This window comes from Meles meles, chromosome 21 (genome assembly GCF_922984935.1).
Source record: "Meles meles chromosome 21, mMelMel3.1 paternal haplotype, whole genome shotgun sequence".
NCBI classification, from domain to species: domain Eukaryota; kingdom Metazoa; phylum Chordata; class Mammalia; order Carnivora; family Mustelidae; genus Meles; species Meles meles.
This window is the reverse complement of record NC_060086.1, coordinates 21,840,162-21,856,997: the sequence shown is the minus strand read 5'-3', so window position 1 is coordinate 21,856,997 and position 16,836 is coordinate 21,840,162. Positions and strand designations below refer to the sequence as shown.

The 16,836-nt window shown below is 58.6% G+C and overlaps 1 protein-coding gene across 3 annotated transcripts in view; it reads right to left on the bottom strand.

The window, feature by feature from the left end:
- Nucleotides 1-1,479: 1,479 nt before the first annotated feature.
- NSMCE1 (NSE1 homolog, SMC5-SMC6 complex component) overlaps nt 1,480-16,836 on the bottom strand; it is a 38,306-nt gene continuing 22,949 nt past the window's right edge. The window contains exons 3-10 of one of the 3 annotated variants that reach the window (XR_006816636.1): nt 9,460-9,581; nt 8,532-8,609; nt 7,380-7,526; nt 4,875-4,991; nt 3,814-3,934; nt 3,268-3,379; nt 2,026-2,096; nt 1,480-1,523 (exon numbers count right to left, since the gene is read on the bottom strand). Coding sequence is in view for 2 of the 3 variants with exons in the window: in XM_045992801.1 (XP_045848757.1) it covers nt 3,300-3,379; nt 3,814-3,934; nt 4,875-4,991; nt 7,380-7,526; nt 8,532-8,609; nt 9,460-9,581 (665 nt within the window). In the remaining variant the exon portion in view is untranslated. Of the gene's footprint in view, nt 1,524-2,025; nt 2,097-3,200; nt 3,380-3,813; nt 3,935-4,874; nt 4,992-7,379; nt 7,527-8,531; nt 8,610-9,459; nt 9,582-16,836 lie in introns of those variants that run through there. The other 2 variants (XM_045992801.1, XM_045992802.1) reach the window with 2 other exon arrangements.

Genomic DNA, 16,836 nt, shown 5'->3' with positions numbered 1-16,836 from the left:
TGCGTCCTCCGCAGGCAGACCAGGGCCTTTGAACTTCATCACACGGGGCTGGGGGCTCCACGGTTTGGAGCAGGGGGACCGTCCGTGCATGTATGCAGTAGGCGGGCTGTTGGCAGACGGGGGGAGCCTGACACCTGCGGGGAGACCGTGGAGCTGATGAGGAGTGAGGTCGGGGCACGGCAGGGCACTGGGGACAGTGACAAAGGCCAGCTCTTTGGGAAGCAAAATGGCAGGCTCTCTGCAGAGACTGCTTGTTGCCTTCTCAGGCGTTATTAATAGTTCTTTGCCTAATTTTTCAGATGAAGAATTTATACCACATATTAACGCCCCTGAAGGTAGCAGGGCATAAGATAGGAGCTACTGTGTCTGGCACGCTGGCCGAGGGTGAATGGGCCATAACTCAGGGGGCCTGCCTGCATCACTCACAGCCCACCCACCCCGCCCCCAACCTAAGGGTGGCTGTGTGGCTCCAGCCTCCACGATCCATCTCTCCCGGCTGCTGGCCCCACTCATGCTCTGAGCCACCATTCTCATCCACTGTGGGGACAAGAGGACACGGACATTAACACACGACATGGAGGCCTGGCTGCCTCTGGCAAATGTCCCTTGTCAGGTGGGAAGATGGCAAAAGCCGAGATCTTCATGAGCCCTCGGGGCCGGGCTACAAGGGCACCAGCAACTGCGGGGAGCCGGAGGGCTGGCTTCAGCTCGGAGGAGCGTGGACTTGAGTCTGCTTGAAAGACGAGTGACCTCCAGCCATTCGCCAAGCCAAGGTGGGGCGAGCACGGGGCCACCGTCGCCCCACTCGCCCCAGCTGCAGAGGCCTGCCCGGGGCCCAGTCTGATGCAGGCACGCATGGCCTCGAGCCGGACACAGCCCTGCCCTGGTGTCCGGAGAGGAGGGACCTTGCAGTAAGGTACAGATCATGGCGAGGGCTGTGAAGGGACCAGAACTGGGGGGACCGGGGACAGGACTTAGCACAGACGGCATCTGCCGGAGTAACCAGGAGGCCAGAACCAGCCACGAGGGTTGAGGTGGAGCAGCAGGTGCAGCAGCCCTGGGGCAGGAAGGCTGTGGCGCTGGGGGAGCCCAGGGAGCCCGGAGACCAGAGGGGGCCGGGACTGCGCCAGCAGGGGGAGGGACAAGGGCGCGGAGCCAGGGAGATGGGTCTGCGAGCTGCTGTGAGACGGGACAGAAGGATGAGCCTGGAAAGCGGAACAGCCGTGAGTGTCACTTGTCCCATCAGTTCCCGGAAGGACCAAGTCAGGAGTGTCAGCAGGGAGCAGAGCGGGGACGACAGCTGGGCAGGGAGGCGGGCAGTGGCCCGATCCCAAAAGCCTCGAGCACCAGACATGGTCTTCAGAATTGCATGTGAGGTTCTGTCAGGTGCTGTCACGGAGTCCTCAGGAAGTTCACGTTGCGATCAACACAGGGAGACTGAGATGCCGGCGGGCCCGTGTCGCCAGGGGCCGGGTGCTGAGAGCTTCTAGAGTCACAGCTAGGACTCCCCTGGACCTACATGGTATGACCCTGCCCCTCCTCGATAGCCAGACCTGGCTGGTCAGGCAGGAAGTGGGCTGTAGGAACCCTCGGGGCCCTCCCAAATCCCTAGCTCCAAGGTTCATCCTTTTCCCACCGGCTTTCCTGCCTTCCTGTCACCTCTGCGGGCTTCCTCGTACCCTTCCGAGAAAGTCCTTCTCTGGTTAAGCCAGTGCGGATGCTTTCCACTGCCTGCCCGACACTATTGACCTTCCCACGCAGGCAGGGGACACCCATGGGGCTCTCTGGGTGGGCTGCGCTGGGAGCTCCAGCTGGAAGCATCTTCACAGCCTGGGAACCGCGCCATGAGACCCACCTGAGGCTGGGAAGGCCAGCCTCCCACCAGCCGGCACCATTTCACGTTCTAGATGCTAGACAGCCCCTGTGCCCTGGGCTTGTGGAACGGACCACGGGTGGAGCCCACCCGCCCATGTGGTGCACAGTCCATTCCCCGTTTGCCTGATGAGAGCATCTGGTTCTCTTTAGAGATAACTCTGTGGCCCCGAGGCAAGCCCCGATTTGCCAACGCCAGCTGGACTGTTGCATCCCCACCTCCGTAAGTAGGCAGAGGGTGCTGTTGGCTGGGGCAGGCGAGCCAGGTTTACGAGACGCGCCCTCTTCTTCCCAACACTGGGCTTTGGTGTGTGAGGCCCGGAAGGATGGTCAGCGGGAAGAAAGTGGCTGGATCTCCCAGGAGACTGTGAGCACAAGGCCCGCTCCGTGAAAATGCGGCAGAGGCAGCGGTGTGGAGGCCTGGTGACCTCACCGGACCCACCGGCTCAAGCCTCTCCTGCAGGACTCTGTCTGGCCAAGTCCTTCCTTGTTTTAGCCGGACTGGGTTGGGCTGACTGATCCGGGTGGAAGAGACAGGGAGACGGGAGTCAGGAGTGTGGCAGGTGTACTGAGCAGAGACGTGTGGGGAAACGGGGACCGAGGGCTGGAATCCGTGACAAGATCCGGAGAGCGGCCGGGGAGCAGGCCAATGGCGGGAAACCAGGGGAAGTGAGCGGGCTGAGGGCACAACATGTGCAAGGCCTCAGCGGCCAGGAACAGAGAGCACTTTCGGGACGGCAGGAAACACCATGGGGGAGAAACAGGCCGGGAGGGGTCGGTGAGATGGGCCTCAGCGCCGGCCCCGGAGTCCTTGGTCTCAGGCAGGCGCACCACACTGACGGGGTTGGGGGGCAGATCGCCGTGGTGGAAAAGCCCAGAGCCGGCGGGCCGGCTGTAGCCAGGAGCAGAGCTGGCGGAGGCGGAGGAGGCAGGGGGCTTGGATAGGGTTTGGTGGCTGGCTCCATGCAGGAGAGCCGGGGTGGGGCATCTAGGCCGAAGGACGGCTGACGGCGGGGCTCTCCATCGCCAGGCAGGGGTGGAGAACCCAGTGAGGAGAGCATCCCCCAGCCATCAGGCAAGCTGCATCTTGGGCCAGAGGGTCTGGACTGTGGGGGGCTGGGGAGGGCCAGTGTTGATGGGACAGGTGGCCCAAGCCAGGGGCTGAGGCAGAGCCGCCGGGCCGGTGTCGTGTGGGGGGAGCTCTACCAACTTGCCGGGCTGGGACCCAAGCCAAGGGGTTCTCCGTTATCTGGAAGCCCAGGAGAGGACCGGCCACCACAGGAAGCCTCCTAGGGTGCGCGCGACCACAGACGGAGGCTGCAGCGAGGACTCCTTAGTGACTTTTATTCCAAACCTGCTCACATGAGAACGCGAAGCAGGCGGGTTCGACACTGACGCTTCTCGCCCAAGAGTCCCCCACGCACCGGCTAGTGCTGCCGGGACCGCAAGGACCTCTTGGTGGCCCTGGACGTACCAGCCTCCCGCTCCTTCTCAGGGTCGAAGACTTCTGGGCACAGAAAAGACCAGAAGGTACTGTGAGCAGCAGCACCGGGCACACACAGGGCTGCAGCTCGCGGCCGCAGCTACGTGTCGCCTGCCGGGGGCTCTGTCCTCGCCCCTCCCTGCAGATCCCCACCCCCTGCCATGCTGCCACCAGGAAGGCGGGGGTCACCTCCCATCCAGGGATGGCTGCCAGGATGGGGCCCTTGTATAGACCAGATACTCCCGTCCCTGGGAGCTCCCCTGGGTTCTGAGAGCCCTGGGAAGTGTGCAAGCGGGAAGGCCTCCGCACACTGCACGAGACCCTTCAGCTTGGGGGGTCGGGTCCTGCTCACACAGCCCTCGCCTGAGCGCTCCCCATTCCCAGGTGTCCCCTCGGTCCTGCCACCAGCCCCTCGCAGAGGTCAGGACGCAGCCCCCCAGCACCACAGGGACACAAACCTGGTATCTCGTGGGGCCAGTAGTCATTACAGTGGGGGCAGCGCGGCTCGGAATTGGACTGGAAATACTTCGCCACACAAGGTAAGTGCATTCTGATCCCACACGTCTCGCAGCTTTGACCCTGAAACCAGCAAGGGGATGGCCATGGAGCCTCGTGCACCCCTCCGAGCTCACAACCCTTCCACAGGGGCGAGGAGAAGGTCCAGCAGGCTCCAGGATTTTGTCCTCCAGGCCTGAGATGGACAAGGAGAAGCCCAAAGCCCTCAGCACAGGGGCTTGTAGGAATTGTTATTAAAGAACTCTGAGAAATGAATGTAGATGGAGGACACTCAAACTCTTAACAGCGGGGTGCCTGGGCGGCTTGATGGGTTAAGAAGCTGCCTGTGGCTCAGGTCATGAGGCGTCCTAGGATTGAGCCCGGCATCAGGCATTCTGCTCTGTGGGAAGCCTGGTTCTCCCTCTCCCTCTGCCCCTACCCACTCCCCGCCACCACGCTCTTTCTCTTGCAAATAAAAGTCTTAAACAAAACTCTAACGGGCAGAACTGGGTGAACGGTGGGCCAGGCTACCCCAGGAATGCAGGCTCCCAGTGCACATGGGCCCTCAGAGTGTGCAGAGCTGAGCACATGGCTTCAGCCTTCTAGAAGGCCATTTGGAAATGTGGAGCAAAGGCTTTAAGAAGACGTGTCCACTGTGCCAGAAACTGCATGTCCAGGAAGCCAACCTAAGGCATCAATTCCAGGATAGTTGTGCAGAGAGGCTCGTCGGAGCGCAGCTGGTGACGTAGGAGAGGTAAGAGTCGGGGAAGAACCCCAGGCGTCCGGCGCCGGCCTGCCCGCAGGGAAGCCCCGGCAGGCAGGCCGCGCAGAGCAGAACAGCAGCGGTCTCCACGGCCAGACGTTCCCACGCCGGAGCCAGGAGGACACGGGCTACACGCGGCCTCTGAGAGCCCTGGCCTAGAGCTGAGAGACCGGGGGAGGGCAGGTAGGCACGCGCATGCTGGTCCCAGCGAAGCCGAGGGGAGGCCCTCTGGTCACTGCCCACCGCCCCCGCAGGGGGTACCTGGATGAGGAGGCTGTGGCAGATGTCGCAGATCTTCACGGCGTCAGGGTACGTCTCCCGGATGTACTGCTCCATCTCCAGGATGGCCCGGCTGTGCAGCGTGAACTCTCCTTCCTTCTGCAGGACGGAACGAGGCATGGCAAAGGATCAGCCCCCTGCTCACCAGCCCCTCACCCGCCCGGCAGGCCCATGGCCCAGGGAGCTGCTCAGGGCTGCGTGCCCCTCACGCAGCCCATTTCCACCAGCCCCGGCCAACAGGTGTCCACGCCGGCCCCTCGGCACAGTCGCAAGCCGGGAAAACCTAGGCCGAGACTGAAAAGGAAGCCAAGGTGAGGCTCCCCGTGCCCCTACCTCGGCACCTCACTTGTGCCGCACAAGCGTGAACCGGGGGTCGGGGGAGATGCCAGCAGCCCCCTGAGTGAGGCTGGCCACAGCCCCCCTACCGGCTCCCCCCAGCCCCTACGCGAGCACTCCCCGCTTCCTCTCCTCCTCCAGGCAGCCCTCCTGCATCCCTGTACTGCCTTCAGCTCCAGGGTCATTGCCTCAGTTGGGGAAGAGCTGTCCTGTGAGCAGCAGCACGGGGCACACACAGGGCTGCAGCTCGCGGCCGCAGCTACGTGTCGCCTGCCGAGGGCTCTGTCCTCGCTCTGTAGCTGGACCTCAGCGAGCTGCCTGCCCAGTCTCTGGCTCCTCCCAGACCATGGGCCCCGGGCGGCAGCACCAGGCCCGGTTCTGCTCGTGTCCCCAGGCCTAGTGTGGGGCTCCGCGCTCGGCAGCCTGGTGATGAACCTCCCAGGGAAGGTGAAGTTGAGCCAGCGCTGAGACCACAGAATGCCCGAGGCCCCAGTGAACAAGCTCACCTTCCCGGTCGGGCCCGAGCCATGTTACTAAACGTGGACTGTGTGCCTGGTCCTCATCGCTCATGACCCTGCTCGATCCTGTGGGGACCCTGTCACAGGCAGGGCAGGCGAGGTGCCCTAACCACAAAGAAGACCCAACCTCCCAAGATCTCCCAGGCCCTGCGGCGTAGCGGCCCCTGAGGCCTGGAGGTGCGGCCGTCAGCAGAGGCCCCCACTCCAAGGCTCCATGGCCCAGGCGCCTCCCCAGACCCTGCCACCGGGACACAATCCTGTCTGTGTCCTGAATATGCACGACAAGTTGCGGGGCCAAAGCAGAGTGCTCAGGGCTCCCGGAGCGCAGGGCTCCAGGGCGGACCAGCAGGTGACTACAGTGTGTTTCCTCCTGGAAATCCAAGATTTTCTCACCTCCCCATGAGGAGCAAGTACATCTTGTCTGTCTGGAGAGAAATTTTGAAGTACTTCCCGTCCCCCCGGAACATCTCCTCCGGGCCCAGCTCTGGTCCCACCCACACGGCTGGAGCATCCACAGGGCGGTAAGGCACGAGGAGTCATAGCTCAGTGGGTTAGCACCCGCACTGCCCAAGACCATTCCCTCCTGCCGGGCCTGCCCCACGGGGGAAGAGAGCCCAGGACACAGCAGGTGTTGGGAGCTGCTGTGACCCACGGCCGGGCCTGGATGGGGCTCTGCCCCCGCCAGATGGGATGTCACCCACGCCACGCAGCTGCGGTGTGTCCGGTTCAGCACCAGAGCCAGGGGGCTCTCAGTCATCACAGGGCAGGGGGCAGGCCCGAGGCTGCAGTGGGCCCTGAGCAAGGACTCACGCCACGGCTCTGGGGACCAGAGGCAGGCTCTCCCTGGCAGGGATGTGGCGCAGCACCACACCACGAGCAGCGGCCCCCACTGCAGCTCTGACCACGGTGTGAGGAAGTGGAGGGCTGCCCTGAGCACGCTGGATGCAGACATAGGCACTCAGGGCCACGGCTGAGGTCGGGTCAGCACGGGGCCAGCCAGCCTTGGGGTTCCTGGCAGCGGCACTGCCTTCTGTGGGAAAAGCCCGGAAACATCTGCTCTGCTCCAGGCAGCAGCGGCAGCCACAGGGTCTAGAAACGGGGACGTCAGCACCATCTGGTCCCTTCCCGGCCATCCCCAGCTCCTCTCCAGCACCTGCCCCCACGTCCTCCTGGCTCCTTCCGGCCAGCGTCTACACGAGAGGCCTTGAGTCACGTAACAGTGACGGTAAGACCCACAAGGACAGTGATTCCTCTGGGAGCCGGCACCAGGCCTGGACATCGGCCATCCCATTCCGGCCGGGCTGGGGACATGACTCCTCCCTGCTCACAGAAGAGGGGCTCCCGCTGCCCTGGCCAGGAACCAGGCTCAGATCTGACGCCAGAGCCGTGCCCTCCGCCCCACAGCTACAGCCCAGGGCCCCAAGCCTGGCTGCGGTTCCTGCTCTGCAATCCCGGCTGTGGCGCTGCAGGCACCTCATGGGAGCCCTTCCCATAGGGGCACGGTGAGCGTGAAAGCAGGCGAGGCACCTGACACGGCCCAGCTCAATGGACAACCACCAGATCCGGTGTGGTTTGGGAGGGCAATGTGTCACGTAAACAGTGAGCCGAGCGGGGGCACCACTGGACACACTACCTCGATCAGCCATTTGTTCTGTACGAACTTCTGCAGCACCTGCTCCGCCTCCTTCTTCCTCATCTTCTTGCCTTTCAGTTGGTCAACCAGGTTCAGAATGTTTGTGGAAGACGCAAAGCCTGTTTCGGAGTCAATAATCAGTTCCAGCTGGAAGAAAGCAGCAGATACCACGTTTATCCACCAAATCGGCAAAAGCAATGTTTGAGCAAGAACCCCGATCCTGGCGGGGAGGGGCCGCGAAACCACTCCTGACCACGGGCGGAACTGGGGTCCCGGACGCTCTGTCAGGAAGCTGGTCACATAGGGCACCTACGGCCATAACCACAGCCAGTCCTTCTGACGCGGCGCTCAGCCTGCGACATCACGCCAAATGAATGACCTTAATGAGCCCAAATCAAGAATCCTCTCTTGCCCCCCACCTCCCTGAAGGGAGAGAAGCTGGGGAATGAATGGAGGCAGCACCACCCTACCCACACGTGGGCAAGACATCGCGGGTGGGGGACCAGCTGGAGGCAGACAGGACAGGACAGCAAATCCAGGGCGGGGCAGGAAGCAGGCACGCTCGGGAGTTGACGGTAGCCAGAGGAGGCTCAGAAAAGAATGGTTCTAGGACTAGTCACCAGAAACCTGGATTGGCCAGATCTGGATGAGGCCAGAATGTCTCGACTGTCTTTATGTCCTGGTCATTAGAAGGTGCGCCCAGGGCTGAGAACCACTGTGGTGGCCCGTGCTCAGCCAGGCGAGTGACAGGAAGGCTGAGCCAACGCACTGATGCCGGGCATTTGAGAGGCAGTGCCTCTCAAAGGAGACTGGGGAAAAGGCCCGTCAGGCACCTTGTTAAAATGCAGACCCAGATTCAACAGTCTGGGGCGGGGGGATTGGGATTCAGCCTTTCTAGCAAGCTTGCTGCTGCTGCTGCGGGCCTGGACCCTGGTGCAAAGCCAATCCGGTTCAAAACTAGAGAGGTTCTTCCTTCCGTGGCGCCCTCCTGTCTTCACCAGGCGGCGGTGAGCTGCCCTGTTTCCCCCCCGTACATAGCCACCTGGGACAGCAGTGGTGACCCTCCAAGATCACGGTTTCCATTTCTGACAATGGAAGACAGCAGGTTCCCCAGAAGAAGTCCTGCCAATAAACAGGAGCTATGGTACTTACGGCCTTTCTGAACAGATCCAGCTCATTCTCTGCAAAATCTGAGGCCATTTTGGAAACAGAAGTCGTTGCCAAATTCACCTACAAAAGAGGTCAGCATGGTGGTCAGGCTGGGCCCCTCACTGGTCCCTGAGCACTGGTGTCCAGGGGCTGCTGGCCACAGAGCTGGATGCATGACCAGTCCCTATGTGATAGACCTCTATCTCTAGCTCAGTCAGCACGTCTGCTTCTCAGAGGTTCTAGAACTCCGAAGGTTGTGTACTATCTTCCAAACCCAGATACATTTGGGGAACTTGTCTGCACACTGAATGGAGATTCACGTGCAAAAGGCACTGACAAGCCCAGCAGTGAACAGCTCTGATTTACCGATCCAATCCAGTGTATCCGTAGTTACTTGACACCACAGCCCTTCTGCCCTGGACGAGTGTGGGCGCCTGACTGCGCCCCTCTCGGGTGGGCCTGGCTGGTGGGAGCCTGGTCTCCTTAGATGGGCCTACAGCAGTGCCCTGGCCCAGACTGGGGGCCTTGTCTGCTCCACCTGCCTGTTTCTCCCCTCGCTCCCAGCACCCCACACATTCATTCTTCTCACAGCATCCACGTTTTATTCCAAATGAAATACCACTTTCCTCCCTTTGATGCCAGCATGGCACACATTTGAGGGTACTTTTTGCATTTAGCTGTCAAAAAACAAAACCTGTCTCGGGCAGGGGCTCCGTGTGGGGCAGTGAAATGAGTACTGAGGTGCCAGCCCCCGCCCTGATCATGGCACAGGACACTGACAGCAGCGCCGGTGACCCGGTGGGCAGGGCGGCCGGGCTAGGCCAAGTGTGTCTGTGTCTCCCACAGCAGGGCTGCTGGGACAGGGGCACTGCCACCTCCACCCGCCGCAGTTCTGCACAGACGCCACACGAGGGCGCCGGCGTGCACTCACCAGTGCATAAACAGGTCTCCCGTCGTCTTCGGTGGCTCCCTTCTTGATCTCGATGTACAGGGACTCCAAGACACTGTTAATGTTGTTGATAAAATCCTCCAGCTCCTCCACGGTCGCAGTGCCTGGAGAGAAACGGAATGGGGCGGTGGGTATCCAGAAAGTGTGGCTGTCGTAGTCATTCCATCCACGTGAGCCCATAACAGGAAAGCCAGGGACAGGTGAAGGCCCAGTCCCTTGGGTCAATGCCAATCATGTGGCTTCTTCCTTCCTCGAGTACTCAGGGTGGGTGCTGTGAGCAGGAAGGCCCGAGAAATGGTGTCTGACCCTGCCCAGCTCTTCCTGTCCTTCCCCCACCTGCTGCTCCTGCCTGCCCCCCTGCCGCCCACTATGCCCCTCTCCGCACACTTCCCCACAAGGAGCCTGGCCCTGTGTAGCCTCACCCGCACTGGGTTTTTCTCTCTACCTTCGTCCCTTTATCTGCCATCCAGACATGTACTGAACACTCCCATGCCAACCTGCGTGCTGGCTCCAGGTCAGGAGTGGGGTGGCAGCAGGGAAGAGCAATGATGACCAGACCAGGGTAAGAGCACCAGCACCCACGGGGCACACCCCTGGGAGAGGCCCTGCACCGGGCACTTTCCAGCCATTAGTCCGTCCTGCCAGCAGCCCTCTGAGGCAGGTACCAGTATCCTCCAGGTCAGCGGCTAGGTGCACAGGGGGCTGGCGCACCCACACTGCACCCCCAGAGCACAGTGGGCAGGGGGGAGCCCAATAGCATGGCCGGAGCCTGGCTCAGATATGTATGCTGTCCTGACTCCACGCTTCCCGGGGCTGCACAGGGAAGCCCCCTCCATTGTCCTGAGGCCGCCAGTCCATACACGGGGGATACATACAGAACCCCGGCAGCGTTCACCACCCCTGGGCTGCAGAGGAGCTAGGGACAGGAGAGAGCCAGGGGCCACTGAGGCTGCAGCGGGAGACAGGAGCCCCACGCACAGGGCCCTGCAGCCCAGGGGAAGGTCGCACTGCAGAGTCGGAAGCAGAGAAAGGACACGGTCAACTTTGTGTCTTGGAATTACCCTCTTGTGTACTGATACTTTTTTAAATAAAAAGTATTTTTTTTTTAAAGATTTTATTTATTTATTTGAGACAGAGATCACAAGTAGATAGAGAAGCAGGCAGAGAGAGAGGAGGAAGCAGGCTCCCTGTTGAGCAGAGAACCCGACACAGGGCTCGATCCCAGGACCCTGGGACCATGACCTGAGCCGAAGGCAGAGGCTTTAACCCTGAGCCACCGAGGCGCTCCAAATAAAAAGTATTTAATAGTTTTAACTTATTAAGATAATTTCAGCAGATTTATGAGAAGAAGCCAGCATACAAACAGACAGTATGATACCACTTATGTTAAAAATAACGAGAAAACTAATGAAGTACTGCAGGAAAGGCCTGGAAAAACAGCCACCAAGCTGATGGCTAAGGCCATTGCTAGGAGGGAGACGCAGGTGAAGGTGTCAGCCCAGGACGCTTTATCTGTGTTTGACTCCGCACAGAGAAGATACTTCCTTGTGCACCTAAGGCCTGTTGAAATTAAAAAGAAAAGGACCAGTCACACTGGTGGCAGTGAAGGTCACAACCACGTGGACCATCCAAGGGAGAGTGGTGACACAAGCAGAGGGGGCCCAGAAAAGCTAATGACAAGACCAGGACAATCACACCAACATGCAAATCACAGCAGGGATCAAATCTTCCTTTTTAAGTAAACTTGTTTAAAGTTTAAAAAAAAAAAAAAAGCCCTGTCAGTAAAAAGTCAGCAGTGATGAAGAGGTGGTACAGAGACGTGGGACAAACCGCGAGGACAGTATGACGCTGGAATGCAGTGGCCCCAGCTGCTAAGTGCCTGGGAGCAGAGGCGGGCCCAGGTGGTACTTCCTGCCTCCCCTCGAGCCCTTCCTTTCCGAAACGCCTCCCTCCTCCTCACCCGCATTCCTGCCCACTCGTTCCGGAGGACGACTCAAATCACACTTCTTTCCATGAAATGTTCTCTGCAGCCCCCAGTACACCGGGCCTTTGCCATCCTTCCTCTTCCACACCGAGGGCCGTGCATGGCCGGGGGGCCTGGGCTGGTGCAGGATGGCCAGGAAGCTTCTCAGCAGGTGCGAAGCCCTTTCTGCCGCAGTGCCCAGCCTGGGAAGCCGGCTGCACAGCCGTTGAGGCCTTCGGGAGCACAGCCTCGGGGGTGACAGGGCTCCTCGTGGGCAGGAGCTGCTCCGTCCACCCAATATGACACAGTGGCAAGTCCCACCTCCCTCTGAAAGTGATAATGCACATTTTCCACCGAAAAGGCCACTCTTGGGTATGGTTCAGAAAAAGGTACCCTGTGGGCAGATCACAAACCCTCCCATATGACAGACTTTCCAGCGACCTCGTCCGCATGGAGATGAGCTAACAGCCACTCCATGCCCTCCCCTCTCCCACCCCTCCAGCGTGCTGTCCACTCTCATTTTTCAGAAACATGCCTGTTTTCACTGAACAAAAATAACCCGAAAGCCCAAAAACAAAAATACCCCAAACCAAAAAATCCCACTTCCTACTGCTGTCCTTGCAGGAGCCAGCCACCTGCTCAAGAACTCACGTTCTCTCTGACCACACAGCTTCCTACGTCGAGGGCATGCCCGCACCCCTGCCTACTGCTCACACTGCGTGCTTCTCATGCCCTCGGCCACACTATCTCCTCCTTAAGCAAGAGAATATACTTCTCTTGTGTTCAGGAACACACTCTACCCAACTTGAGTTTTAAGGTCATCAGCATGGTGCTGTGGTACCAGCCCAGTCCCACCCCACCTTTCTGGGGGACCCCAGGTGAGTCTCTCCCTTTTCTCATCCCTGAAGGCCGCCGACTGCCTCACTTCCAACTTTGCGAGTCTAAAACACATCCCTCTGACCGTCTCTCTAGCGCGACCCTTCACTCCAGCCCCCCAGTCTCCCACTCCCCCAGCGTCCTGGACACACCCCCTCCCAGGCTTGGACCAGGCCAGCTGAGGGAGGTTCCTATGCCCTGGCCTCCTGCAGCTCCCAAGTAGTGCCTTCCTCAATCACCTGGCTGCTCCAGTCACCAAATCTGGCGTCCCACTCATGGAGTCACCTGATAACCTTTGCTGATAGCCATTTCCATTTCTAACCAGATCTTAGTTGTTGTTGTTGTTTTTAATTTTCTTTCTTCAAAAGTATGATTTGGGGAGAAAATAATTCCAGATACCCATATCCAGAGAACTGGAAGGCAGGGAGCTGAAGGCCCCAATCTGAGGTCAGGAGGAGTGGCCCTAGCCTATCCGGTGGACACTCTCTGTCAAGTTCAAGGTGGTTCCAGCTCGGCCACCAAGAGGTGGGAAGGTGGGAAGATGGTTTTGGCCAGAAGGTTGTCCCACATCCTGGTGCCCTCTGGGTCCTGCGCATTCCCCAGCCTGGCCCCTGGCTGTCAACCAGTCCTATGTGTTCCTGTCCCCAATGCCCTTCCAACATGGTTCTTTTAAAGACAGCCAGAACTGGGGTTGTTTGGTTGGTACCAAGCTTCCCAATAGGCCCATCAAGTGTCACGGGCACAGCGGATGGAGGCTTCCAGACCTGCAGTCTTCTGAGGAGCTGTGTGCACAGCCGCGCCCCCGCGCCCTGCCCTACTCTCTCCACTAGAGCAGTGGAGAAGCTCTAGTCTGCAGATCTGTAGGAACACCCTGGGCGGAAAGAGGATCGAAGGATCCCTCGGTCCCCAGTATCCTGTAAGGCTACGGTCATGACGAAGCGCGTGAGATAAAAGGCTGAACCACACATTCTGGAGGCAATTACTTCTAGTCTCAGCCCCACCATGCCGATGACTTCAGAGAATTACTACCATCACTCCTCCCTTCAGCACCCCAAACCCACTCAGAAAAAAGACAGGCTTCAGCTAAGTTTCAGATTTGCCAGATTTTATGCAGTTTGAGCTGGATCAGAGGCGGGGTGCCTGCTTCTGATCAGATGTGCGGTCAGCACGACGGGAGGACCTGCTCCAAGAAGCTGTGACAAGCAAGGCCCTGGGCCCACCAGCACTGTCTCCTCTCTGAGAGCGGGAAACCCCCACCCCAGGGCGTGCAGCCCCATATCCAAGCCAAGAAGAGGTCTACAGCTCTTCAGAGCCCCCTGGATCCTCTCTTCTTGGGAGCAGGGTGTCCCTGGGCCTTCCTTGGGGGCTGGGGCAAAGTCATTCAGACGAGCTACAAACGGCGAGCCTGCAAGCGCCGGGCTGTGACTCACAGGAATGTGTGCGGGCACTGTTCACTCGCTCGCCTCACATCATTACCGGTGACTGCAAGTCACGAATATCACCTTGATATGCGAGAGGCTTGGGGAGAGTCCCCATCACTTAGCAAGAGCACCCAGGCCTGCCCAACCCCACATCCCGAACCTGGCGCACGAAGCCACAGGGCCTCCCCAGAGCAGAGCAACCATTCCTGGGAACACACGCCCTCCCTGTTGGGGCCGAAAGGCCAAGGCCCAGGAGAGGACAGAATGGCTTTTTCTTTAGTAGGAAATGTCCTTCCAATGGGACAATTAAAGAAAGGGGACTCAGGGCAGTCCACAGGCTGGAGTGGCAGCCCACAAAAGGGGACACCGTTCCGCGGATAAGCAGGCTGCTTCATTCTGAGAGACTGCTTTATATGGCCACTGCTGTATATATTCTCTCCTTTTCTATTAAAAGTCAATTTTGGCTCAACCAACAGCCCTCTTCTTGCTAATCAGGGTCCCTGCTTCCCAGCAGGCTACCAAAAACAGGGGCTCCCCACACACTGGGGTGGCAGGCGTTCAGGAAATTTGCTGCCCTAACTTCTGAGCAACAAATAGTTTTGTTCCAAACCAGGCAACTATAGATAGAAAATGCTATTTTTAGGCAGAGGAAATAAGAACAAAAAATAAGACCCCAAGGGACCAAACCACTTGTGGGCCAACTCGCGCCCTCTGACAGGCCCCTCACCTGCTGGGCCGGCACGGTGGCCCACCCGCGCAGCACTGGGGAGGGAGCGGGCCAGGCCCTGGATCGGACCCGGGAGCTGGGGCACACCGGGCCGAGGGGTGGGGGAGCCTGGACTGGGAAAGGCTGGCAGGCAGGGATGCGGGGCCAGAGAGGCTGTGTAAGTGGTCACATCTCAGCCTGTGACCTTCCGATCACCTGCCTGGGAAAAGGGCTCTCTAGACACCCAGCCACGTGGGAGAAAGACAGGGACGGACAGCAATGCCGCTTCCGAAGTCTGGCCGGTGAACGGCCCCAGAAGAGCAGGGAGGGAGGAAGCGGCCTCTCATGTGGCAAATACGTTCGATGTACAGTCCTCTGTATCTGTGCATCAGTTCACCGTGTACCCCGCTGCCACCCCCTCGTGATCTCATCAGGGCCTTGTGAGCAGCCGCGGAGGCGAGCTGGGACACAGCAGTGTCTGGCGCTTCCACAGAGGACACCGTGAGTCACAGAACTGCAGGGCTGACCCAAGATCCCAGGGCCAGCGAGCGACAAAGTACAGACTGGAACTGCGATGTCTGGCCTTTAGCTTTTGGTGCGGTGACAGAGGACTTGAGCGTTCATTCAAAGAAAAAAGTTTTGCTTAGATATGCAAAGTGTCTTGAGAATTACTTCAAAATAATATGCATTTAAGTAGGTAGGAGATGTGCAGATAAAACATTAGTCATGAGTTGCCATTTTAGCTGGGCAATGGGCTTCACTGTACTATCCTACGTTTCTGTTGGACTTTCCCCATTTAAGGGTAAAAAAAAAAAAAAAAAATCCCAATTTTCACCAACAATGTGACCTGATGCCTTGACCCCTCAAGTTTCTGAATCCAAGAAGAGAAAAATGGCAATGCCCCGTGACAAGGTAGATGAGCTCAGACCGCGAACGGTATAGTGGGAGGTTGGGGGGAATGGGCTTTGAATAACGGACTCTTCCTGAATCTGTTGCTTAGAGAGCCATTTCCAAGTACACAGTTTTTTGGTTTTAATCTAACTTTAGTCAGAACGTGTTCTCTTTGGGCCTTCCTTCGAACGGCAGTACACAGAACTTCTTTCACCATGCTTGGCACAGTTCTGGCATCCCGGCCAAAGGCACCAAGGGTCCTAAGACCTACGACAATGCTACCGGGCCGGTGACGGGTTGTATGCCAACCATCTCTATGTGTACAGTAAACCCACCACCCATCGGCCCGGCCCCTCACCAGAGCTCTGTGGACCAGTGGTCCGGTCGGCAACGGAGCAGTGCTCCCTCTGTCACAAAGGGGCCGGCGCAGGCAACATCCCGAATTACAACGTGAGTCATCACAGAAAACTAAGCCTTTCAGCAGAACTTGACTGTTGATGCTATTAATGTGCATTTCACTTCATCTCAGCCTTTGAACACAGGTGGGCCATCTACCGTGGAGACGAGAGGCAGCCCCCACTCCCACACCCCCTACTTCCCCCCAAGGGACCCTCCGGGAGAGATGAAGGGGGTCTGTGGGGGCTGACAGCCCATCTGCTAGACGCAAAGTGGCTCTGGTCTATCCCTGGCGGGTGAGCTTCCCCCTCCCCAGGCTGCAGCTGACCCAAGCTGGCTGGTCTGGACAGAATCAGAGGCCCACACCAGCCAGGCAGAAGCCCAGATGGGGACAAGAGCAGATGCAGTGGGTGACGTGGATGTCACGTGTCCCACCGAGAGCAGGAGGACCCCTCTGCTGCAGCCGCATGCCCCAGTCTTTGGATTTTTATGAGAAATCTCCCATTTGGTTTGTTTTTTAATGTGGTTGTTAATTTTTAAAACACCAGAGGGAAACAAACGGTGCCCATCAACTAGGTATGTACCACTGACCGTCCCAGTTTCCAAATTCTGATGTGGGCTGGGACCCTGCCATAAAGAGACACGATGACTGATGGGGCCACTGTGTTCCCTGACCCAGCAGGTAAGAGGCTGTGGGCTAAGCTGTGAGTAACTCAGAGGCTGGGACTGTGTCACACTCATTCTTCTGAGGGACTGAATGCAGCACATGTCAGAGATGGCACGGGCTTCGTTCCAAACTACCCCCATCAAGCAGCATCACGGTAAAGCTGGCCAAGTGAACTTTTTGGCTTCCCTGTGCATATAAAGTTATGCTTACACTAAACTGCCTATCCAATATGCAACGGCATTTTGAAAAAACAATGTACCTACCTTCACTGAAAAATACACGATTGCTAAAACGTGCCAACCGTCATCTGGGCTTTCAGCAAGTTGTAATCACAGATCCCATATCACCGTAACAAGTATGATCCTGAGAACGCTGGACATATGGCCCAGAATGACCAGAAGGTGACACAGAGACACGAAGTATGCTGCTGGGAAAAAAG